The 26,529-nt window shown below is 46.4% G+C and overlaps 1 protein-coding gene across 1 annotated transcript in view; it reads left to right on the top strand.

Moving 5' to 3' along the window:
* The window catches only part of SPRED1 (sprouty related EVH1 domain containing 1), a 155,301-nt gene that overhangs the window by 66,772 nt on the left and 62,000 nt on the right, over nucleotides 1–26,529 (top strand). Inside the window, exon 2 of the mRNA XM_075613234.1 lies at nucleotides 20,412–20,586. Coding sequence (XP_075469349.1) covers nucleotides 20,412–20,586 — 175 coding nt within the window. The remainder of the gene's footprint in view (nucleotides 1–20,411; nucleotides 20,587–26,529) is intronic.

The raw sequence follows: 26,529 nt of genomic DNA on the forward strand, positions 1-26,529 counted from the left end.
AAGAGCCCTATAGAACTTGGGGCTACTGATGAGGTTCACCATGTTTCATCTGCTTCATCTGTTGATTTGGTTGATGATTTATGTGATTTTAATAGGGGTACAGATGTTAATAAAGAGGGTCTCTCCTTCAAGGAGCTCTGTCATTTACAGGATTTGAATGAATTGCTGCAAGACCAAAATTCACAATTTGATAACCAGAATTTTCTGGGTAGGAAAGCCTCTGGGTTTAAGAAAAAATCTTAACTTTTATCCCACATTTTAAGGGGAATGCAATCACCACATTTGAAAAAATGGTAGAAAGGGATTTGTCTAGCCTGGCCTCTGGATATATATTCAGTCTAGGATCAAACAAACCCCCGAGAAATAATGTAACTATTGATGAGGCACAGGCCTTAAAAACTTTGAAAATGAACAAACAATTGGTCATTAAGAATGCGGACAAGGGTGGGGCGGTGGTGGTGGTGCAGCACAGGAGCGACTACCACGGGGAGTCTTTGCGCCAACTCGGGGATACTCTCTCCTATGCTGTTCTTCCCACTGACCCCACCCGGTCATTCATGTCAGACTTGAGAGAACTTCTTGAAAAGGGTAAGATTTGGTTTTTTTAGATGCTAATGAGATTGACTTCTTGTATAATCCATTTCCAACCACTGCCGTGTTCCACCATCTCCCAAAGATCCATAAGACATTGGTCTCCCCTCCAGGCAGACCTATTGTCTCTAGTATTGGATTTTTGGGAGATGGTCTGTCACGGTACGTTGATCACTATCTCCAGCCCCTGGCGCTAGCCCTTCCTTCTAATGTTTTGGACAGTGCTGATTTGATTAACTAACTCAAGGTCATTTCTTGGAGATCGAATTTCGTCTGGTTGTCTGTGGATGTCACATTACTATATACGATTATAGAGCATGACCTGAGGTTGGCAGCATCTAGCTATTTTTTGGATTCTTTAGATTTGTCACCTGCACAAGGGAGTTTTATTTTATTTTGGATTCTATTCACTTTTTGTTAACACACAATTGTTTTTTATCTTCAGACACGTGGGACGGCCATCGGTACCAGCTTTGCCCCATCCTATGCGAATTTATTCATGGGATGGTGGGAGTCGTTCCACGTGTTTGCAGATAGGAACCCATTTTGGGATCAAATTATCTTTTATCATCGTTTTATTGACGATCTTATTTTCATTTGGGAGGGTGACACTACCACACTGTTATTGTTCATAGATTTGCTTAATAATAACAGTTATGGTCTTAAATTTACATTCACTTTTGACCACCATCACCTTCAATATTTAGATTTATTACTTTATGTTGATCTTTCTTTACGTATACACACAGATATTTTCCGCAAAGATAACTCACGTAATACCTATCTAAGAGCTGATAGCTGCCACCCCAGGGCGCTCGTTAAAGGCATACCGAAGGGGCAGTTTATGAGAATTAAACGAAACTGCTCCAAAGATGAGGACGTCCATAGACAATCAGACGACCTATATACGGTAATAGTTTTCTTGCTAGGGGCTATGGACCCCTTGACCTTGATTTGGCACGGGGAGAAGTGGAGAATATGGAAAGGAGTCAACTGTTAAAAAGGAAATCAAGGAAGGCCTCCAAATTAGAGAGACCACTTTTCATCACCCAATTTAGTCATAGGGCATTCTACATCTTGACCCAGTTTTGGGAGAAGACTTACCCCAAAAACCTAAAGTAGTGTTCGGAAGGGCCAAGACCATATCAAATTCTTTATCACCTAGTTTATTTACATCTGATATGGATAGAAACAGACCCTTTACTAAGGGTTCATACAGATGTGGTTCATGTAAAATCTGTGGTTTATTATCACCAACAAAAACCTTAGAGAGTACAGTAACCAAGGCAACTTTTGATATACGAAGTTTTATAAATTGTAAAACCACTTTTGTGATCTACCTCCTCACCTATGGCTGTGGGAAGCAGTATGTGGGCCGGACAACGAGCAATCTTAAGACACGCATTATGGAGCATGTCAGACTTATTAGGAATAGAGACCTCATCCACAAGCATGTCAGACTTATTAGGAATAGAGACCTCAATCAGCCGGTCCCTTTACACTGCACTCACTGCCCCAGGGGGGTGGTCGATTACTTAAGGTGTGTGGTATTGAATCTGTCCCTTGTCATGTGAGGGGTGGGAATCGGATCAGGAGGCTTGACCAGAGAGAGGCCTACTGGATCTTCATGTTGAAGACCCAGGTCCCTTTCGGGCTTAATACAGATTGGGACCTGGGTCACTTCCTTTGATCTGGCGGCCCCTCCACGGTCTTGCTCTTGATCTCCCCCTCCACCCCCCCTTCCCCCTTCCCCTCCCCCCTACCTCCCCCCCCAACCTTCCATCCCTCCGCTCCCCCCCTTCCCCCTCCCCCCTCCCCAAATGCAAATAATATAATATCAATATAGATATCTTCATGATATTTGATTTATCTTGCTTCAATCAGTACCTTATTGATATAACCCCTCTAAAAAAATATTTCGGATATTTCACACAATTCTGATATTTCAATTATTTTAGATATTTCAGAATACTCATGTGTTGATATCTTATTTTTTGCTCCTTAAGTTTATGTAGATTTGTTTCTATAATTATCTATCAGCTGCTGTTATCAAGTATGTTTACTTTATGCATTACACATCTTCTTACAAATTACAAATATTGACTTATGCAAAATATGTTTGAACTGGATTTAATGAAATTAATTTTTCTAGTATATGTAATTTTTCCAGTATATGCACGAGAATCAGATATGTTGCCTTTTCGCTTCCTCCTGAGTTCCAGGTTACACACCAGTGCATATTGGGTTATTTTTGCCATGATTAATAAAGATGTTGGTTTATATAGGCACTGATGTGTTTTCAGGATCTTGGGGGATGTTAATTAATTAATTAATTAATTAATTAATTTGTCTTTGTGTGTGTTTTTTTATATTGTTTTGTGCTTTATTCAAATATTGTTTTTTTAAATTTTCTTAGGATTTCTCCTTTTTAACATTTAGTTTCTTTTTTCTGTATTGTTAGGATTTTTTTCTTGCACTGGGTGATTAGCCGAATGACTGACGTCACTATCCACTTTTTATTGTAATTTTTGTGAGTTCTTAATAAAGTTATTTTCAATATTGTCACCGCCAACCAATCAGAGTCCCTACCCAAGAGCCTGCACACACTTGTTGTGATGCAGGTGGACATGCTGGGGTCTCAATAATGTTTGTTGAGACTGACACCATTTTTCCAGCCTATCAAATTATATGCAAGTAGGGGATGCTAGTGGATTGGAGGAGAGATCGTAACGCCTCTCGTTAGCGCAAATGGCGCTTGTATTTATATACCGGCTTATTTTTGGAGTATAGTACACCTTGATAAAGGGCACATGGCCCGAAACGCGTAGGTGTGTTACCTGCTGCTGTGGGGGGCTATGTCTGATCCCTTCATTTATTAAATTGTTTTTATGCCACCGTGAGCCTCCTCCTGCTTTTTAGGCAGTGCACTGCCTTTTTCATCTGTTTAAGTGTCCAAAGCCTTCGGCTCATGGAGAAAAAAATAAGAGTACGCTATTTGATCCAAGATGGCCAAATTAATAATTATTATCGTTTATTTCAATTTGTTTATTATTCATCTGTGACCAATGTGCGGCGTTCCAGTCCCTTCCCTTACAGAGCGGCTGTTACAGTGCTGTGCAATGCTGCTTCATTGCACACCTGTGTTATAAGAATGCAAGGAATTGTTACTATTTGTCTACAACAGAAAACTGATGTAACTATAGACTGGAGATAGTGTGCAGAGAGCAGACCTTTATTATGCAGCCGCCAGTAACTCTCAACCTCATTGTTTAGTGTTGACCTGAAAAAACAACTTAAGTTCCTTATATATAATAGGAAAGGAGCCATTATACTAAATGTACAAGTGTCAGAGGAAACATGCTTCCTTGTTGAATACTGTATGACTTCCTGAGCTTTTCCTGAACCCTGTTTTTGACAAGTATCAAGCATGTATTGATAGCTGCAGTTGTGTAGCGCTGTATGTTGAAGAGACTCAGGCCCTGCTGAGCGGGGTCAGTGGGAGCGGTGCAACGTTAGCAGGATGGTGGAAACCTATCATAATTTGTATGATTTTATTTCCAATCAAAGGGGGTATGTATAACAATCTACACGCTGCAAATACGGGCACGAGCAGCAGGATTTTTCACATAAATATGGTCAGGAGAAGACAGGCCGGCCCTGTCTCTCACCCTGCCCCGCCTCTCACCCGTCCCTCTCACCCGTCCCACCTCTCACCCCGCCCGAACCTCTCACCCGCCCTGTCTCTCACCCATCCTGCTTCTCGCCCGTCTTTCACCCGCCTCTCACCCGCCCTGCCTCTCACCCCGCCCCTCACCCTGTCCGGCCTCTCACCCAGCCCCGCCTCTCACCTCATCACTCCTCTCACCCAGCTCCACCTCACCCCGCCTCTGCCTCTTACACGGCCACGCCTCCCACCCCATCCCCGCTTCTCACCAGCTCCACCTCACATCCGGCCACACCTCTCACCCCACTCCTCCCCTCACCCCGAACCACCTCTCACCCCGAACTGCCTCTCTCCCGATTCACCCGGCCCCGCCTCTCACACAGCCCCGGGGGTGTCTAACTCACTTCATATGATGGGCCTGATTTAGATTTCATTGTACTTCATTCGGGCCATACTGTTCAAAATATGCGAATAAACAGAATATTTTAGGATTTCACATGCTCCCTTCCTCACCGGCTTCACCCCCACATACTTCTCTCCTCTCCGGTTTCTCCCCCACAAGCTCCCCTCCTCAAAGGCTTCTCCCACACATGCTTTCCTCCTCACCGGCTTCTCCCCCACATGCTCTCCTCCTCACCACCTTCTCCCCACATGCTCCCCTTCTCACCGGCTTCTCCCCCCTCTTGCTCCCCTCGTCATCGGCTTCTCCCCCACATGCTCCCTTCCTCACTGGCTTCACCCCCCCACATGCTCCCTTCCTCACCGGCTTCACCCCCCCCCTCACATGCTCCCCTCCTCATCGGCTTCTCCCCCACATGCTCTCCTCCTCATCGACTTCTCCCCCACATGCTCTCCTCCTCATTGGCTTCTCCCTTACATGCTCCTGTCCTCACCGGCTTCTCCCCCACATGCTCCCCTCCTCACTGGCTTCTCCCCCACATGCTCTCCTCCTCACCGGCTTCTCCCCCACATGCTCCCCTCCTCACCACCTTCTCCCCACATGCTCCCCTTTTCACCGGCTCCTCCCCCCTCTTGCTCCCCTTGTCACTGGCTTGCCAACGTCGTAGGTAGGTGCCAGGAGGATAATCAATGTCCGAAGTGCCGTAGTCAAGGGTTGAAGCCAGGAGGATAGTAGATAGTCCGTTTGCCGTTGTCAGGAATGGAGAAAGTTGGATGGTCTGAGGTAAGCCGGGGTCGGTAATCCAGAGCAGGGTCCAAAGTCTAGCTTGGAGGGTACACAGGGAGGCAAGCATCAAGAAAAGAGAAGCAGAAGGCAGAGACAGAGACAGAGATGTGGGAACACAAGGCTTCCAATAACTACGCTCAGCCAAAGAGGAAGTGACAGAGCTGAACATATATGGAGACATGAGTCCAATGAGAGAAGGGGGTGGAGCGGAGGAGCGCCTCAGCGGAGCCAGTGATAAGCTTTGAGAAGCAAGAGACAGGTGAGGGCAATACTAGAGTTGACGCGCAGCTAGGGAGCGGTTTACGCGCGTTATGTGAGCGCGCTGCGCAGGGCGGCACAAGCAGAGGAGCGGAGCCAAGCTCCGTAGGAACTGTGAAAGCCGTGCGTGGGCACGCGCGCTCTCTAAGGTGTGTGGGATGCTGTACAGCAGGAGGCAAGGAGGAAGCACGCTGCAGGGGACGCGCTCTTGGATCACTTGTAGTGGGATGCTGTGCAGCAGGAGGTAAGGAGAGAGCACGCTGCAAGGGACGTGTTCCCCGATTCCTTACAGTACCCCAGCCCCCTCCCTGAGGAGAGGCCTCAGGACTACTCCAATATGGTTTGTGGGGGTACCTGGCGTGGAAGCGCCTCAGCAAACTAGGGGCATGTACTTGGTGATGAGGTATCCAGGACCTCTCTTCAGGTCCAAACCCTTTCCAGTGGACCAAGTACTGAACTGATCCCCTTGATCTTCTAGAGTCGATGATGGACTGTATCTCGTACGCCTCTTGACCTTTTATGATCACTGGCTTAGGAGTAGAAGAAGTGTTAGGAAATTGAGAACTTAGAAACACAGGCTTAAGGAGAGAAACATGAAAGACTGAAGGTATTTTCATAGAAAGAGACAGTTGTAATCGGTATGCGACCTGATTGATTTGCGCCAAAATAAAAAATGGGTCCAGGAACCTAACTTTGAGGGTTGGTGTCTTCAGCCTGATATTTTTTGAAGAGTGCCACACCCTGTCTCCTGTTTTGAAGTTGGGCACATTGTGCCGATGACTGTCCGCTTGAACCTTTTGTCTGCGAGTTGCCTCCTCAAGAGTCCTCTGAATCCTCCTCCAAGATTCTTGGAAAGAATTGATTCTGTTGTCCGCTGCTGTGACCCCGGAGGGAGAGGAAGAAATGGGAAGCCGTGCCGGGTGAAATCCATAATTGATAAAGAATGGTGATTCCTGTGTAGATTCGTTCCTTAAAGAATTGTGAGCAAATTCTGCCCATGGGAGAAGATCCACCCAGTCATCTTGGGTGTCGGAAATTAAGCAGTGTAGATATTGTTCCAAAGTTTGGCTAGTTCTTTCAGTCTGTCCGTTGGTCTGGGGATGATACCCTGAAGAAAAATGAAGAGCAATGTTCATTCTTTGGGCGAATGCACGCCAAAATTTAGAGACAAATTGAGGACCACGGTTGGATACTATGGTCAAAGGTACCCCGTGGATACGAAAGATCTCTTTGACAAAGATATCAGCTATGGAGGCGGAATTGAGTAGGCCTTTGAGAGGGATGAAGTGAGATTGTTTTGAAAATCTGTCGAGGAAGACCAAAATAGTATTAATTCCTTTAGAAATAAGAAGCTCGACAATACAATCCATAGAGAGATGACTCCAGGGGCGTTGAGGAACTGGCAATGGTTGTAGGAGACCCGGTGGTTTGTTGCGTGTAGCTTTAACCTGAGCGCAGATAGAACAGGACTTACCGAACTCCTAAATGTCTTTAAGCAAACATAGTATTTTACTGTGTATTTCTGTCATGAACTGTGAAAGCCGTGCGTGGGCACGCGCGCTCTGTAAGGTGTGTGGGATGCTGTACAGCAGGAGGCAAGGAGGAAGCACGCTGCGGGGGACGCGCTCTTGGATCACTTGTAGTGGGATGCTGTGCAGCAGGAGGTAAGGAGAGAGCACGCTGCAAGGGACGTGTTCCCCGATTCCTTACAGTACCCCAGCCCCCTCCCTGAGGAGAGGCCTCAGGACTACTCCAATATGGTTTGTGGGGGTACCTGGCGTGGAAGCGCCTCAGCAAACTGGGGGCATGTACTTGGTGATGAGGTATCCAGGACCTCTCTTCAGGTCCAAACCCTTTCCAGTGGACCAAGTACTGAACTGATCCCCTTGATCTTCTAGAGTCGATGATGGACTGTATCTCGTACGCCTCTTGACCTTTTATGATCACTGGCTTAGGAGTAGAAGAAGTGTTAGGAAATTGAGAACTTAGAAACACAGGCTTAAGGAGAGAAACATGAAAGACTGAAGGTATTTTCATAGAAAGAGACAGTTGTAATCGGTATGCGACCGGATTGATTTGCTCCAAAATAAAAAATGGGCCCAGGAACCTAACTTTGAGGGTTGGTGTCTTCAGCCTGATATTTTTTGAAGAGTGCCACACCCTGTCTCCTGTTTTGAAGTTGGGCACATTGTGCCGATGACTGTCCGCTTGAACCTTTTGTCTGCGAGTTGCCTCCACAAGAGTCCTCTGAATCCTCCTCCAAGATTCTTGGAAATAATTGATTCTGTTGTCCGCTGCTGTGACCCCGGATGGAGAGGAAGAAATGGGAAGCCGTGCCGGGTGAAATCCATAATTGATAAAGAATGGTGATTCCTGTGTAGATTCGTTCCTTAAAGAATTGTGAGCAAATTCTGCCCATGGGAGAAGATCCACCCAGTTATCTTGGGTGTCGGAAATTAAGCAGTGTAGATATTGTTCCAAAGTTTGGCTAGTTCTTTCAGTCTGTCCGTTGGTCTGGGGATGATACCCTGAAGAAAAATGAAGAGCAATGTTCATTCTTTGGGCGAATGCACGCCAAAATTTAGAGACAAATTGAGGACCACGGTTGGATACTATGGTCAAAGGTACCCCGTGGATACGAAAGATCTCTTTGACAAAGATATCAGCTATGGAGGCGGAATTGAGTAGGCCTTTGAGAGGGATGAAGTGAGATTGTTTTGAAAATCTGTCGAGGACAACCAAAATAGTATTAATTCCTTTAGAAATAAGAAGCTTGACAATACAATCCATAGAGAGATGACTCCAGGGGCGTTGAGGAACTGGCAATGGTTGTAGGAGACCCGGTGGTTTGTTGCGTGTAGCTTTAACCTGGGCGCAGATAGAACAGGACTTACCGAACTCCTAAATGTCTTTAAGCAAACATAGTATTTTACTGTGTATTTCTGTCATGTTGGATGTAGCATTGAGCTTCTCTGTCGTCTACATATGCCACACTCAATAGCACTCCATTTTGACACATATATATATATATATATATTTATATATATATATTTTGTGGGGGCTCAGGGGTTCCCAAAAAGAGCTTGCCGGTGTTCTGTGTTTTGTTAACCCATTCTCAGCTGTTGGAGGTTAGTGGCTCCTCCTTCCTAGGTTTTAAGCCCATCCCTCCCCACTTCCCTAGTTTGAAAGTCCTTTCATTCTGCTGGATATAGACCCACTGTGGTCTTTCTCCCTCCTAATAGAGGTAAATGAGAATTGTAATCCTAATAGAGGTGTATTAGTATTTTCTCTGGTAGTGTTAGGCCTTGCGAACGGGTATCTGCCTTGTCGTGGCTCGCAAGCTTACAACGCTTTGGCCAAAGGGTTAAACTAAATGACCCTATTTCAAGAGAATATATAAGTATTTTACTGTGTATTTCTGTCATGTTGGATGTAGCATTGGGCTTCTCTGTCGTCTGTTTTAAGCATAGTAGGCCACCAAAAGGTTCGTCTGATGAGATCAGAAGTTCTTCTGGAACCAGGATGACCGGCAGACTTAGATGAATGACCCCAGTCTAGAATCTTTTTACGAAATTGAGGAGCATCATATAGACAACCATTTGGCACCTCAAGACCACCGGGAATGCGTGTTTGAGTAGCCAAAATGTCATCCAGGACGTCAAAAGAATTGGCAGAAATAACGTATTTGGAAGGGAGAATAGTCTCTGATATATCTTCAGACTTGTCTTCGACCACAAACTGGCGGGACAGTGCATCAGCTTTCAGGTTTTTAGACCCGGGAATATAAGAAATCAGATAATTGAATCTAGAGAAAAAGAGAGACCAACGGCCTGACGAGCTCCAAGGACGGGCGTTTTCAATGTACAGCAAGTTTTTATGGTCTCTGAGAATTTAAATGGGATTTTCAGTACCATCCAAGAGATGTCTCCATTCTTGTAGTGCAAGTTTGATAGCGAGGAGATCCCTGTTGCCAACGTCATAATTATGTTCCGCCGAGGAAAACTTCTTAGAAAAGAAACCGCAGGGATGAAGCTTGGTCTGAGGGGATTGCCTTTGAGAAAGAATGACGCCTGCGCCAACGTCAGATGCGTCCACCTTCAGAGTCAAAGGTAGTTTGGGATCTGGATAACACCGGATAGTAGCACAACCAAAAGCTTCTTTGAGAGATTTGAAGACTTGAAGTGCCGCGGGTGGCCAGGAAGACTTGTTTGCTTCTTTCTTAGTCAAGGCCGTGATAGGAGCTACAGTAGAATAATTTTTTTTGATGAATTTGCGATAATAATTAGCAAATCCTAGGAATCATTGGATTGCTTTCAAGGAGGTCGGCTGTGTCCATTCTAGCACTGCCTTGAGTTTGGCAGGGTCCATGGAAAATCCGGAGTCTGAAATAATATAGCCCTGGAAAGAAATGGATTTCTGGTGGAATAGGCACTTCTCTAATATGGCGTACAGGAGATTCTCCCGGAGGCGAGACAAGACCAGCTTAGTGTGATGGATGTGGTCTGAGAGATTTAGAAAATATGATAATGTCGTCTAGATAGACTATGACAAAAAGATTGAGAAGATCTCGAAAAATCTAATTTACGAATTCTTGGAATACTGCCGAAGCATTACAAAGACCAAAGGGCATGACTAGATATTCGTAATGTCCATCACGAGTATTGAAGGCCATCTTCCATTCATCGCCTTGGCGTATATGGACAAGATTATATGCTCCTCGAAGAGCCAATTTGGAAAAGATAGTGGACCATTGTAAGCGATCAAAAAGTTCGGAAATGAGCGGTAGGGTATAGCGGTTCTTCACAGTGATCTTATTGAGCACCCTGTAGTCAATACAAGGGCGGAGAGACCCGTCTTTCTTTTTAACAAAGAAAAAGCCAGCCCCAGCTGGGGATGAAGAATTTCGAATAAATCCCCTCTTCATGTTCTCTTGAATATATTCAGACATAGCTTTGGTCTCGGGAAGAGAAAGAGGGTAAGATCTGGCTTTGGGAAGAACAGAGCCTGGCAAAACATCAATCGGGCAATCAAAAGGCCGATGTGGGGGAAGAACCGCAGAGCGTACCTTGTCAAAGACATCTTTAAACTCAGCATAAACTTCAGGAAGAGTAGGGTTGTCTTCATTAAGGACCTTTAAACCGCAGATTTGTCGTCTCAAAGAAAAACAAGACTTATTACATGGAGGGCAAAAAGAGGGGGAAGGGGAACACAAAATGAATGAGTCCCCTAAAGAATTCACTAACTGCACACCTACATATTATAAAATCTAACTTTTAATAAATTTACTTAAAACATATATTACCAAACGTAATGTACTAAGTGTTTTTAAAAAATGAATTAAATATTCAATAACGTGCAACCCTGTCAGATGAATGTATGATTGTACAAACCCAAATGTAATATTCCTGGGTTTGACAGGACAGTGGATGCTGAAAGTCAGGGTGTTAACCCCTCTGGAGTATATATGCAGACTGTAGGTAACCGTATCCTACTCAGTGAGCCTTTAACTTATTACATGGGGGACTCCACAGTATGGGTCCTTTGTTGGTCCAATCCAACTGTGGGTTGTGTCGTTGTAGCCAGGGAAGGCCTAGGATTACCTCAATGGATGGAGTATGAATAAAGTCCAGAACGATCTCTTCCTTATGGCCGTCTTTAATGATGAGAGAAAGTTCACAAGTCTTCAGAGAGATGAAGGCTGGCTGGAGAAGATGTCCGTCGATGGCCTCCAACCCGACAGGCACTGATTTATGAAGAAGAACGGGATCCTGTTCCTTAAAGCAAAGTCTTGATCAATAACATTTCCTTCTGAACTGGATTTAATGAAGGCGGATGTAGAGACCTGGAAGTTGTCACCCTTGAGGAGAATGGGCAGCATAATCAGGCTCAGCAAGGTTTCCTGGGAAGAAGAGGAAGAAGAAATAGTACCCAATGTGATCCCCTTATACCTCATTGAGCTTTGGCGTTTCCCGGTTTGAGTGGGCAGCGAGATAATTGATGGCCAGGATGACCGCAATAGTGACAGAGGCCGCTGTCCCGCCGTCGTTGTTTCTCAGTGAAAGATAATCGGTGGCTTCCCAGTTGCATAGGTTTAGGATCATCAGAAAGAGAAGGATCTATAGGAACAAGATTGTGGATAGAGGGTCTGGCCGGAAGAGGCAGAGTGTAAGAGCGTTCGACCTTCCTCTCCTGGAGACGCTGGTCGACACGGATACATACCGCAATGAGATTCTCTAAATTAGTAGGTCTTTCCTAAGCAGCCAGTTGATCCTTGAGGGGTTCGGCTAACCCCTGCCAGAAGGCCGCAGACAATGCTTCATCATTCTAGGCTGTCTTGGCTGCGATGGTTCGGAATTCAAGAGCGTACATAGCGACTGGCCGGAGACCTTGAGAGATATGAAAGAGAGAGGATGCTGCCGTGATCTTGCGACCCGGGTGTCAAAGACCTGCTTAAATTCTTTTAGAAAGCGAGGGTAGTCCTCGGTAATCTCTGGCTGCTGTTCCCAAATGGGGGATGCCCAGGCCATGGCGTCACCAGTCAACAGGGCGATGATATAGGCTACTTTCGACCTTGCAGAGGGAAAACGAGAAGGGGTTCATTCTAATTGAATTTCACATTGGATAAGAAAACCTCTGCATTCGTGGGGGGTCACCAGCGTAGCGGTTAGGAGCAGGGAGACGCGGCTCAGCAGACATAGTTAGATCCGAAGAGGGTGAGAAAGTCGCTGCCTGTCTAGTAGGTCTATTTTGCTGCTCCTGAGAAAAATGAGCAAATTCCTGATTTAAAGAGTCAACCTGCGTCTCTAACCGATAGAGACGTTCAAGGGGGCTTGCTTGGCCCACCTCAGTGGGGTACACATTCATTGGGCTGACCATACTGTAACGCTTGCGCTCACCACGAACAAGGCGGGACCCCGGTACTGAGGTGGGAAAGTATATTCTCTCACACATGTTCTTCTCACATGCTTTCCCCTCACCTGCCTCTCCTCTACATGCCCCCCCTTCTCACTCTGTCCCCCTGTCTTTCACTCTTTTACACTCTCACACTCTTCTCCCCCATCTCTCACTCTTCCACCCCATCTCTCTTCCCACTCTTTCCCCCTCTCCCTTTCCCCTCTTTTTCTCTCGCTCGTCCGCCCTCACTATCTCGCTCGTCCCCCCTTAACTCTCTCGTTCGTCCTCCCCTAACTCTCACTTGTCCACCCTCACTCGTCCGCATACCCAGGGAAAAGCAAACTGTCAGTATCATACATGTTCAAAATATGCAAATAAACTGAATATTTTATGATTTCACATGCTCCCCTCCCCACCGGCTTCTCCCCCACACGCTACCCTCCTCATAGGCTTCTCCTCCACATGCTCCTCTCCTCACTGGCTTCTCCCCTATATGCTCCCCTCCTCACCGGCTTCTCCCCCACATGCTCCCCTCCTCACCACCTTCTCCCCCACATGCTCCCCTCCTCACTGGCTTCTACCCCATACACTCCCCTCGTCACCGGCTTCTCCTCCACATGCTCCCCTCCTCACCGGCTTCTCCCCTACATGCTCCCCTCCTCATTCTTCTTCTCTTTCACATGCTCCCCTCCTCATTCTGCTTCTCTCTCACATGTTCGTCTCACATGCTTTTCCTTCATGTATCATTCCCCCTCACCTGCCTCTCCTCTATATGCTCCCCCTTCTCACTATGTCCCCTTGTTTTTCACTATTTTACACTCTCACACTCTTCTCCCCCATCTCTCACTCTTCCACCCCATCTCTCTTCCCACTCTTTCCCCCTCTCCCTTTCCCCTCTTTTTCTCTCACTCGTCCCCCCTCACTCTCTCACTCGTCCGCCATCACTCGTCCGCCTTCACTCTCTCACTCGTCTGCCCTCACTCTCGCTCGTCCCCCCCTCACTCTCTCGCTCGTCCCCCCCTCACTCTCTCGCTCGTCCCCCCCCTCACTCTCTCGCTCTTCCCCCCTCACTCTCTCGCTCTTCCCCCCCTCACTCTCTCGCTCGTCACTCTCTCGCTCTTCCCCGCTCACTTTCTCGCTCTTCCCCCCTAACTCTCTCGCTCTTCCCACCCTTTTTAACAGGATGCAACAAAAGTGAAACTGTTGCTTTCTTTCGAAGGAGCCAATTACACTGATATGTTTGTCTATTCTTTTTGACCTGGTTCATGGGACTGTCCCTTTAATCTTGCGGACATTTAAAAACCCCCATGAAACAGTATCTGTGATGATCCCCAGTCAGACTGGCCAAAAGGACAGGAAACCCTCTCCACTAATCTGTGACAGAGGAGCAGATAAACTATGGCAGTTGGATGTGGTCAGGTTGTGAATTTCTTGGGTCTGGCCACCGTCATGTGATGGCTCTTATCTGTTGGAGGATGACAGCCCCCGGAATCTGCTGATATATGCACCAGGGTATCTCCCCAGCCAGTAGAGCGAGATGGGCAGTGTGCGGGTCACTGTTCTCTTGGGAATAGAAGGTCTAGGTCTGCCCTGATCGCATAGAGGGGACATTAGCGTGGGAATGCTGCCTGATGCCGTTGTCATGGAAACGGCTTCTCTGGCTTTGCGTAAAAAAAAAATATATATATTATTATCTGTGGTTTTCTACCTATGGATAAAGCTGCACTTATTGTCCATGTAAAGCACCAGCTCCTCACATTACATGGTGTGTGTGTGTGTGTGTGTACATATATATATATATATATATATATATATATATATATATATATATATATATATATATATATATATACTGTATATATATATATATATATATACTGTATATATATATATATATATATACTGTATATATATATATATATATACTGTATATATACTGTATATATACATATACACAGTTGTGTGAAAAATAAAGTACACCCTCTTTGAATTCTATGGTTTTACATATCAGGACATAATAACAATCATCTGTTCCTTAGCAGGTCTTAAAATTAGGTAAATACAACCTCTGATGAACAACAACACATGACATATTTAACAAAAATAAAGCCAAAATGGAGAAGCTTTGTGTGAAAAACTAAGTACACCATTACTGCTTCCATAGGATTTAAGATGCTCAGTAGCAGACTGGTGCTGCTAATCAAATGCCCTTGATTAATTGATCATCAGCAAGTGTGACTATCTCTATAAAAGCCGAAGTTTTAGCAGTTTGCTGGTCTGGAGCATTCAGGTGTGTGTTAACGCAATGCCAAGGAGGAAAGACATCAGCAATGATCTCAGAGAATTGTTGATGCCCATCAATCTGGTAAGGGTTATAGGGCCATTTCCAAACAATTTAAATACCATCATTCTACAGTGAGAAAGATTATTCAAAAGTGGAAAACATTCAAGACAGTTGCCAATCTTCCCAGGAGTGGACGTCCCAGCAAATTCATCTCAAGGTCAGACCGTGCAATGCTCAGAGAAATTGCAAAAAAGAGTTACATCCCAGACACTACAGGCCTCAGTTAGCATGTTAAATGTTAAATGTTAAAGTTCATAACAGTACAATTAGAAAAAGACTGAACAAGTATGGTTTGTTTGGAAGGGTTGCCAGGAGAAAGCCCCTTCTCTCTAAAAAGAACATGGCAGCACGGCTTAGGTTTGCAAAGTTGCATCTGAGCAAACCACAAGACTTCTGGAACAAAGTGGAGATGTTTGGCCATAATGCACAGCGCCACGTTTGGCGAAAACCAAACACAGCATATCAGCATAAACACCTCATACCAACTGTCAAGCACGGTGGTGGAGGGGTGATGATTTGGGCTTGTTTTGCAGTCACAAGACCTGGGAACCTTGCAGTCATTGAGTCGACCTGTGAGACTCAGGAACCTCTGCTCTGTCTGTTTCCTGGGTCAGCCCAGTTGTGGACTAAGGAATCCTCTTCCTGTGTCTGGGAACAGGGTTTTTCTATAGTTCAAATCAGCCAGGTGGAGCCTGGCTGATTGCTGATGTGAAATTTAACCAGCACACTGCTGGATTAGAGGCAAGCTTGTTAACGGGGATAAGACCCTGTTACACCGGTATACACATACACAGGACCTGACAAATTGGGAAAACCCCACTCCCCCCCTCGACCCCCTCACGACTCTTAACTGCGACAGGGTCCGACGGCATGGTGTGGCCTTCTCTGTCTTCTCCCCTCCAAATTTCCCCTGCAGCTCCAGTTAAAACGGATGCCATGGCAATGGGACGCGGTGACGTCACGTAACGTGGTGCCGCATGACGTTACGACGACATGTAGCGTCCCATTGCCGGGCCCTTTTTACGCCACGCGACCATTTTAACTGGAGCTGCAGGGGGAAAAGATCAATTTGAAGAGGAAGACAGAGAAGGCCAGGAGACGCCGCACTCGACAGCGGGCAAAATGCGCTCGCCCGTGGTGATCGGGTGAGTGCATTTGTCGAGCCCTGCACATACACGTCCAGAGAGGTAATACCGGTATACACATACATGTCCAGTATTACCTCTCATTTTTTACTGGACAGAGGGGCCTATGCAGAGAGCAGCGAATTTTAAAATTGGCGAATTTATTAAAAAGTAGCTTTTTTGGAGAGTTTTATTCTCCATATGCAGAAAAGTGCGAATTCTGCTATGTTTAACATGGATGCGTGTGGCGAGTTTAAATTGGCGAGATGCGCGCTTCAGAAACGTGTAAAAACAAATTCGCGCCTTTTTTTCCCTTTGCAATGGCCGCGAGCGGCAGCTTCTTGCCAGTTTTTTTTGGCGAGGCAAAAAGGAGACAATCGCGCCATTTTATTGGCGCGAACAGCCGCTAGATGCCGTTCGCGCCTCTCTGCATACGGATATTTTTAAAACTGGCGAGATTGAGGTTCTCGCCAGCCGCGAGGCGAGTTTTACAAATAGAAAAGAAAAATTGGCGCGTTTTTCGGAACTCGCCATTTTCTGCTGCTTTCTGCGTGATTTTCTCCAAAAAATGGCGAATTTCGAAATAGCGCTGCTCTCTGCATAGGCCCCAGAGTGTCTAAATACAGGACAGTCCGGTTCAATACTGGACACGTGGTAACACTACGCATGAGTGCCAACTTTATTATACTCTTGGACTGACGGTGGGATCCACAATGTTGCGGGACCACTTGTTCTTTTTTTTTTCTTTATTTCTTTTAATAGTTTTTTATTGGGTTTCCAAACTTGAAACAACATAACAACATGACAGTACAGAAAAAACAATAAGGTGCATGGAGAAAACTTTTACACAAAATTATTTTTAGTATTGCTCATCATACTTATAATTTCAAAATGAAACACATTAACACACATAATAATAAAAAAAAACAGATAATAGCATTTTCAAAGATTAACATAGAGCTCTCACCACACGGCCTCCTAACAGAATTTGGCATAAGATTCCCCATTTACCATATCCCCCATTAACCCTGTACTATAATATTCCCTCAAGGGTGAGATTATCTGTGACCCATCGCAGTCAGTCTGAGGTACCCCAAGAGGTGTGCTCAAATGTCTGTATGATTGATCCCTGTCTTGTTGTGACGTAGTACTGTACCAATAAACTTTTCCCATGTTAGAAAAAAATTCTCAGTTCTTAATTCTTTATTCATCTCAGCTTCTAATTTGTCCATCATCATCATCATCATTTTATTCAGATAATGGTTTTAAATATCTAAAGTGGGGGGTTCAGGCTTTATCCATTTCACCATCTCTGTTTTCCTGGCTTTAAGCGAGACAATCTCTGCTAACCTCTGCTAACATTGTTCCTCACATTGACCTCTTTCCGTGGGACCACTTCTGCTGAGCACAGGGGGCGGGTGTTATGGTTATTGTGAGTGCACCATGCTTTTGAACTTTATTTTATAATCAGAATCATTTATATTATCATAATCATATAATCATTTGCATTAAAGATGGCTGACTCCATGAGGCCTCTTACTTTTGGTTTCACATGTCTGGCTGCTTTGCGGCTACATGGGAAACCTCATTCAGACCATACTTTGGGGATAACGCCTTTTTTGTATGTCGGAGGGTTACATGCTAGTTGATTCCTTGGTGATTCCTAAAATCTGGTGTCTGCTGAGAGGGTTGAAAACAACATGAATTCTTCCTGATAACGAGAGCAGATCAGTGAATGTGTTTCCTTTCAATTCGTTGTGGGTTTATGTTGCATTTTACCCCTCAGGATTTGCAGTTGCCTCACTGACTTTCAGATGGTTTGGAAATGGCAGACGTGGGTTCAGAGTACAGCTCTGCGTGATCTTGGGTACATCACATTATCACCTGCATAAGGCACCCGTTAAGCTTAGAAGCACTATTAATACCTATAAATGGCCAGTACTTTTATGCACAAGCTGTTATTTCGGTTTTTCCAGATTTACAAAATGGAACAGTACAGGCCGAATAAATCCAATTTCATATTAAAGTTCAATTGATCCATGCTTATGTACATTTATTAAGAGCTCTTGTGTTGGCCTAATAAAACATAACTAAATAATAAGGCTTTTTCTCCATGAGTGGTCTTGAGCCCCTGCTGCTGGAAATTGTGTGGCTTTTAAATTTAATGGCACATTAGCTCTCTTAGGTATGCATGGGGTGTTGCCTTCTTGATTGTAGATTAAAAACGCAGTCCCATCTAGGTCAAAGAAACATTATTAAAAACAACTTGCCAATGTATTTGGATTCTTTAGAAAGATTAAATTAGCTCTGAAGCTATTACTTGTATTCTGTAAAAAAATGAACATTTTTCCCTTTTCTCTGGGTTTACTCAATCCAAGTGTATCGGCTACTTATGTTGGTTTTTATACAAAGACAACATTTTACCAGCAGTTTAGAGGACTGTCAAACGACATTATCACTAAAACATGTTAGATAAAGGCTGTAAAATAGCCTCCAGAGCTTTTGTTTATGATGTTAAAAGTTGAAACGTTTTTTTTTGTTTTTTTTTTGTTTTTTTTTAATGATTTTTATTAAAGGTGCCAGTCATCTCCACTAAATATGCTGCTTTCCTTAATTGGTCCACTGCCCCTTTAAGGGATACCCCTCTCCAGTAAATGAGTAGGGTCCATAGACTTCCTTGGTATAGTCCTATAGAAATGTCTTGTTCCATACTCACCGATCCCTGGCTGCCCAGTGAGCATCATAACCCTGTGTACCACACCCAGCCTATCTGCTTCCCTCATGCAGAGTGTATGACTGGAAACTCCCACTGTGCCTATATGAGTGTCTATGTACATGCCCCTGTCATACATTCTCCCAGAGCCTGGGGCAAGGAAATGCTTTCAGAACTAATGGGAGTACAGTGTCAGATACATTGCAAGCAGCTGAAGCTGCACCCACCATGTTCTGATGTTAGCACTGCCGCATAAACCTTCTGAGTGGTAGAACTTTGTTGGCCAAACAAATCTCTGCTGAGTTCGGTAATAATGAGCGTTTAGATTGCAAGCTCTTTGGATGGGATTCCATTCTATAAATGTCTACTTTGTATATGGTACACTAATGCATGTGTTTTTATATATGTATAGATTTTGCCCATGCCGTGTATACTTTTTGTGTTCAGCATGGCATATATGTCCATCATTACATAAATATATATATATACTGTATATACACACCGCCTTTAAGAAAAAAGAAACCCCTTTCGTTTTTCATCACATCTTATATATTTCTCGCTCAACCCCCCATGAGCACAATTATAGATCTGTTAAGTAGATATTAACACTATATAAAAAGCACAATGTAGACAATCAACTGATGCTAGCTAAATGAATGTCCCTGTATTATGGCAACAAGTACCAGATACACTGTGGTATGTTCATTAAAGGAGAAGTGGGAGGTTTTCCATCGTAGCTCATAAATATGTTGAACTGTTGTAATATAATTTGAAACAGTAAGATTACTATAAAGTTTGAGTTGAAAGTATGTGATGACAATCCCCTCCTCGTGTTGCAATGCTCGCCCGGAGACGAGAACGTCACTCTCCGATTGCATAATCGATAATGCGCTGCTCCCACTCCTGAACTACATGTTCTTTTACTAATTATTTGTTTCAGTTCTCCTAGCGACCATGCGTTTTAGACCATAATTCTTGCTCTGTCTCATGCACTTTATAACGTGTTTATCTTTGTCGCTAAATGCTATTTTATAACTATGCACTTGACAAAGAATATTTATTAGATTATCAAATCATTCTTAAATGTTATTATCTCCTGTGCCAAACCTATAATTGCTAAAATATTCAGGGAAATGGAATGATTTTTCTGCAAGATATGATGAAAAATAAAAGGGGTCCTGTTTTTTCTGAACACGGAATGTATATATATATACAGCTTTTAGACAGAGGCTGGGATGAGATGCAAAGCCAGTAAACCCACTCACAGACATGTTTCAACCTTGATGGGTATCATCAGTGTGAGGTTGGATGCTGGTTTTCGACTAGACTAGACACAGGTATATATATATATATATATATATATATATATATATATATACACAGGTATATATATTCACACACACACACATAATGGTGTGTCATTTATTTCGAAGCCAGTGTCACTTTACATAAACCAGAAAGAAAGTTAATCATTAAAATACTCCACGATAATGTTTCCATTGAGTAACTGGTGGCAGAATGTGGGAGAGGTGAGCAGCGCCCGGCTCGGCAGGGAGCATTGTGACTACAGCCGGGTCACCTGTCGCACAGTCCTGGTGCAAATAACCAGCTTGCACTTGTGTCTCCCTCTCTTGCAGGGACAGTTACGCACGCGTGCGAGCTGTGGTGATGACGCGGGATGACTCCAGTGGCGGGTGGCTGCCGCTTGGTGGTGGGGGACTCAGCTGTGTCACCGTGTTCAAGGCCCTCCACCCAGAAGAGGGCGGGTCTGCGGACTTCCTTGTCCAGGGAGAGCGGCTCAGGGATAAAACGGTAAGGAAGTTAATGTGGGCCGCTGCCCCCTTCGTCCTGCCGCTGCCTCCTTCGTCCTGCCGCTGCCCCCTTCGTCCTGCCGCTGTCCCCTTCGTCCTGCCGCTGCCCCCTTCGTCCTGCCGCTGCCCCCTTCGTCCTGCCGCTGCCCCCTTCGTCCTGCCGCTGCCCCCTTCGTCCTGCCGCTGTCCCCTTCGTCCTGCCGCTGCCCCCTTCGTCCTGCCGCTGCCCCCTTCGTCCTGCCGCTGCCCCCTTCGTCCTGCCGCTGCCCCCTTCGTCCTGCCGCTGCCCCCTTCGTCCTGCCGCAGCCCTCTTTCGTCCAGCTGCTGACCCCTTTCATCCTACCCCTGCCCCCTTTTTCCTGCTGCTGCCCCCTTTTTCCTGCCGCTGCCCCCTTTCGTCTTGTTGCCCCCTTTCGTCCTGCCTCTGCACCCTTTCGTCCTGCTGCTGCACCCTTTTGTCCTGCCTCTGCACCCTTTCGTCTTGTTGCCCCCTTTCGTCCTGCCTCTGCACCCTTTCGTCCTGCCTCTGCACCCTTTCGTCCTGCCTCTGCACCCTTTCGTCCTGCCTCTGCACCCTTTCGTCCTGCCTCTGCACACTTTCGTCCTGCCTCTGCACACTTTCGTCCTGCCTCTGCACACTTTCGTCCTGCCTCTGCACACTTTCGTCCTGCCTCTGCACCCTTTTGTCCTGCCTCTGCACCCTTTCGTCCTGCCTCTGCACCCTTTCGTCCTGCCTCTGCACACTTTCGTCCTGCCTCTGCACACAATACCTCTAGCCACAAGCATTGTATTACAAGGACCACAGTATATGACATCTTCTGCTGTGGGGTGCAAGGTCACACAGCTCTCTCTCTTTCCTGTGGGGTGCAAGGTCACACAGCTCTCTCTGTTGTGGGGTGCAAGGGTCACACAGCTCTCTCTGTTGTGGGGTGCAAGGGTCACACAGCTCTCTCTGTTGTGGGGTGCAAAGGTCACACAGATGGGTGTCTCACTGCGGTTCTATCACTTGCGCCCGTGCTCCTTGGTCACCATGCTTGTTGCCGAGAGCTTGTCTCCATGACAACGGAGCGATGTCTCCAGCACATAATAATGAGTTGGGAGAGGGAGACAGACTGTTAGTGGGAGAGGAACGCAGGATCCCGCGTGAATCAGCTCTCACTTCTGGCGTCTCTGAGCCTGGGGGGGAGGGGGGAGAGGAGGCTCTCAGTACGGGGGTGGTGGGATCCCTGTGTAGCTGGGCAGGGCTTGCCTTAGTATGGCTTTATACATACTGTGTTCCCTTGGTGTACGGTCAGGAAATGAAGTTTTTCCTGAGCAGTGACCTTGGGCGCTGGTAACTGCCATGCACTGCATTTTATTGCACTTCTAACCACTTGATTTCCTGTGGAGTTTCCCACAGATCCCTCCAGCACTGAACTTAATTCAGTGTCTTTTATATCCCTCTCCCTTGCCAGGTATGCCACAAGGATTGGTGTTCTCTAATCCTCAGTAAGGAGGCTCTCTCCTCACAGTATTTACGTCAGGACTGGCCATAAGCGCCCAGGACGTGCACAGGAATTGTTTTAGGGATACAAATACCTCTGTTAATCAAGTGTTCACTGGAGACATCTTAACCTGTCGCATTGACTGAATTAGCCCTTATTTAGATGGTAGTTATAAAGCAGCAAAATGCATGGATCTACTCAGTACTGCTTTGTTCTGGAGCATATCGATTAGCAAAGCAGGTTGGAACTGTTACTTTAGCAGCTTGTTTTCCATCAGTTACTGCTCTGGCTAATGTAAGAAACAGGCTTCCCCCCCTCCTCCTCAGACTCCTCTCCCATGGGCTCCCGTCTGCTGGATCCATTTCATTCATCCCTGCCCAGACCGTCCTCTCACTCTGTGCACACTGCCTGACAATCAGGGGCACCATTTTCATCGTTTTGTCTAATAGTGCAGTGTTATCTTTAGATGTTATTCGTGTGGTCAAGAGAACCAATGAGAGACGTTATGCAATGGAGACAGGTGCCGTGTAGCAGAGAGATGCTGCGTGGAGACGCCGTATTGCATAGACCCAGCGTAGCATAGGGACGCTCTATAGTAGACGCTGTGTAGCATAGAGACACGCTATGTAGAAGACTCCCTGTAGCATAGAGATGCCCAGTAGTAGATACTGTCTAGCAGAGAGACGCAGTGTAGCAGAGTGATGCTGTCATAGGGAGCAACTGCAGGGCTGGAGAACAGCACCTGGGACAGGCTAGCAGGCAGGCACCGATGGTCAGTGGACAGGCAGGTCAGAGGCAGGTAGCGATGGTTAGTAGGCAGGTCAGAGGCAGGTAGCGATGGTCAGTGGACAGGCAGGTCAGAGGCAGGTAGCGATGGTCAGTGGACAGGCAGGTCAGAGGCAGGTAGCGATGGTCAGTGGACAGGCAGGTCAGAGGCAGGTAGCGATGGTTAGTAGGCAGGTCAGAGGCAGGTAGCGATGGTCAGTGGACAGGCAGGTCAGAGGCAGGTAGCGATGGTCAGTGGACAGGCAGGTAGGAGGCAGGTAGCGATGGTCAGTGGACAGGCAGGTCAGAGGCAGGTAGCGATGGTCAGTGGACAGGCAGGTAGGAGGCAGGTAGCGATGGTCAGTGGACAGGCAGGTCAGAGGCAGGTAGCGATGGTCAGTGGACAGGCAGGTAGGAGGCAGGTAGCGATGGTCAGTGGACAGGCAGGTCAGAGGCAGGTAGCGATGGTCAGTGGACAGGCAGGTAGGAGGCAGGTAGCGATGGTCAGTGGACAGGCAGGTCAGAGGCAGGTAGCGATGGTTAGTAGGCAGGCAGGTCAGAGCCAGGTAGCGATGGTTAGTAGGCAGGTCAGAGGCAGGTAGCGATGGTTAGTGGACAGGCCGAAGTCCAAGACCGGGCCTGGTGCACAAAGAGAGAGCTAGATATCACACGAAGGCGAGCTTTATAAAGGCTGGTTTCAGGTGCGGAACAGGTGCTGGCAATCAGTAGTCGGAAAGATCTCTGTGGATAAAGGCAACACAGACAGGCAGAGAGCTCCAGCTTGGGAGCACAGGGACCCGTAAGGGACCCCCTGAAAAACGCCGTGTAGGAGAGGGGGGCAGTGGAGCAGACACAGTGGAGCAGACACAGTGGAGCAGGCTCTTGACGGTTTATTTATTGTATAGTTCTGTATGAGAACTTCCATACATTGCAGGCCCCTCCAGCACTGAAGGGGTTATGTTGTGATGTCATTATTGCAGCTTTAGTTCCATTGGTTCGGTGCATGGTGAAGCACTTATTATTATTATCGTTTATTTGTGAAGTGCCAACATATTCCGCAGCGCGGTACAATAGGGGTGCAGAGTTATGCATATTACATAACCGGTTACATACAGCTGAGGACAAACATGCACAGAAACAAAGAGGTGATGACGGCCCTGATCCTGGGAGCTTACACTCTATAGGGAATGAGGGACAATGTTGTAACGAGAAGGTAACGTGGCAGCTTATTGTTGGATACGGTGTGGCCCAGGTTAGAGTATGGCCCAGTCTGACAGCTGAAGCTATTACGGTTAGAGTGGAGATTGGTCCCGCCACACAGCTGGTCCCAGTGGGGTTAGAGGGGGAGGGGAGTTGTATGTTAGTGGTATGGTGAGTAGGCTTCCTTAAAAAGGTGAGTTTTCAGGGAGCGTCTGATGGTGCGGGGTGGGGAATTCCAGATAGTGGGGGCAGCACGGGAGAAGTCTTGCAGGTGGCAGTGAGAGGGGGTAATAAGGTGGGAGGAGAGGTGGGTGTCGTGGGCAGAAAGTAGGGGGCGTGTAGCTATGTATTTGTGGATGAGGGCTGAGATATAAGGGGGCAGTGTCGTTTAGACCTTTTGTAAGTCATTAGGAAGGTTTTCCATTTAATTCTGGGGATATGGGAAGCCAGTGTAGGGATTTGTGCAGTGGAGCAGCACAGGGGGAACGGTGAGTGAGGTAGAGGAGTCCGGCAGCAGCAGTTTGGATGGATTGGAGCGGAGAGGCGGACAAGGGGAATGCCAGCTAAGAGAAGGTTGCAGTAATCGAGGTGGGACATGATGAGTGGATTAGGATTTTACTTGCATGATGAGTGAAAAAAGGGTGGATCTTGGTGATATTTTGTAGGTAGAAATGGCAGGACTCAGTGAGAGACTGAATGTGAGTAATAAAGGAGAGACCAGAGTCAAAGATGACCCCTCGACAGCGGGCTTGAGGTGTTGAGGAGATTGTGGTGTTATTGACAGTGAAAGAGTGTGGGTGTAGCGGCAGCAGTGGAAGGTGGAAAGAATATGAATTCTGCTTTGGACATGTTTAGCTTCACGTAGGGGTGAGACATCCAGGAGGAGATTGCAGAGAGACAGTTGGAGACGCTGGGACAGGAGAGAAGTATAGAGTCAAGGAGGAGAGGCAAATTGGGTGTCATCAGCATAGAGATGATACTGAAAGCCAAAAGATTGTATTAGTTCACCAAGAAAAGAGGTTTAGAGTGAGAAGAACAGAGGGCCAAGGACAGAGCCTTGTGGGGGACTCCAACAGAAAGAGGGAGTGAGGAGGAGGAGACACCAGAGAAGGAAACACTGAAGGATCGGTTGGATACGTAGTACGTGAGACAGGATAAGGCTGCGTCACGGAAGCCAATGGAATAGAGAATATTTAGGAGATGCAGGTGATCGACCGTGTCGAAGGCAGGAGAGAGATCCAAGAGAATTAGTATGGAGAAATTACCCTTAGATTTAGCTGTGAGCAAGTCATTGGTCACTTTTGTTAGTGCTGTCTCGGTGGAGTGTAGAGGATGGAAACCAGATTGTAAAGAGTCAAGCAGAGAGTTGGAGGAGAAAGTGAGTCAGGTGGTTGTTTACAAGTCACTCAAGTAGCTTGTAGGCAAAGGGGAGAAGAGAGATAGGGTGGTAATTAGAGGTGGAGGACGAGTCAAGTGAGGGTTTCTTGAGAATGGGCGTGACGAGTGCATGTTTGAAAGAAGATGGGAATGTGCCAGAGGCGCGCGAGAGGTTAAAAAGGTGAGTTAGGGGGTGGCTTAGTCTGCCAGAGAGGGTGCAAAGGAGATGTGAGGGAATAGGAGCAAGGGGGCAGGATGTAGGGCGAGATGATGAGAGAAACGTGAAAATCTCATCCTGTGTCACAGGGGAAAATGACCTGAGTGTGAATTTAGGTGTGCAAGGAGAGATGGGTGTTGCGTGTGGAGCTTTAACTTAACAGATGTCATGCCTGATCGAATTAATCTTGTTTGGGAAGTATGTGGAGAGGTCCCAGGCTGTGATGGTGGAGGGAGGTGTCGGTGTAGTTGGGACAGAGAAGGGAGTTAAAGGTGGCAAATAGTCATTGAGGGTTGGGTGACAACGTTTGTATGAGTGAAGAGAAGTAGGTTTGCTTGGCAAGGGAGATGGCAGGGTGATAGGAGGAGAGCATACATTTATAGTGGAGGAAGTCTACTTTTGAGCGAGATTTCCTTCCGAAATGTTCTGCAGTGTGTGAGCACTTCTAGAGGTGGCGTGTGAAAGGTGTGTGCCATGGTTGTGCCTTGGATTGTCGGGGGCCACGTGTGGTGGCAGAAGCTGTCTTGTCTAAGGCTGATGAGAATGTACTGTTGTATAGAGCGGTTGCTAGGTTGGGACAGAAAAGGGTAGACATGGAAGAGAGAAGAGGTTGTAGAGATGTTGAAAATTGAAGGGGGTCTAGGGTATGTAGATTTCTGTATGTGCATGTGGAAGTAGGCGTTGTGTAAGGCATAAGGTAGAGTGATGTTAAAGGTTAGGAGGTGATGATCAGAGAGAGGAAAGGGCGTGTTAGAGGGGTTAGAGACAGAGCAGAAGCGGGAGTAAATCAGGGAAAGGGAGTGGCCATTGCAGTGAGTAGGAGAGGTGGTCACTGGGAGAGATCATAGGAGGAGGTTAGAGAGATAAGATGGGCAGCTGAGGTGGCAGTGGAATTGTCAAT

The sequence above is a fragment of the Ascaphus truei genome, chromosome 9, assembly GCF_040206685.1.
Source record: "Ascaphus truei isolate aAscTru1 chromosome 9, aAscTru1.hap1, whole genome shotgun sequence".
Classification (NCBI taxonomy): Eukaryota; Metazoa; Chordata; class Amphibia; order Anura; family Ascaphidae; genus Ascaphus; species Ascaphus truei.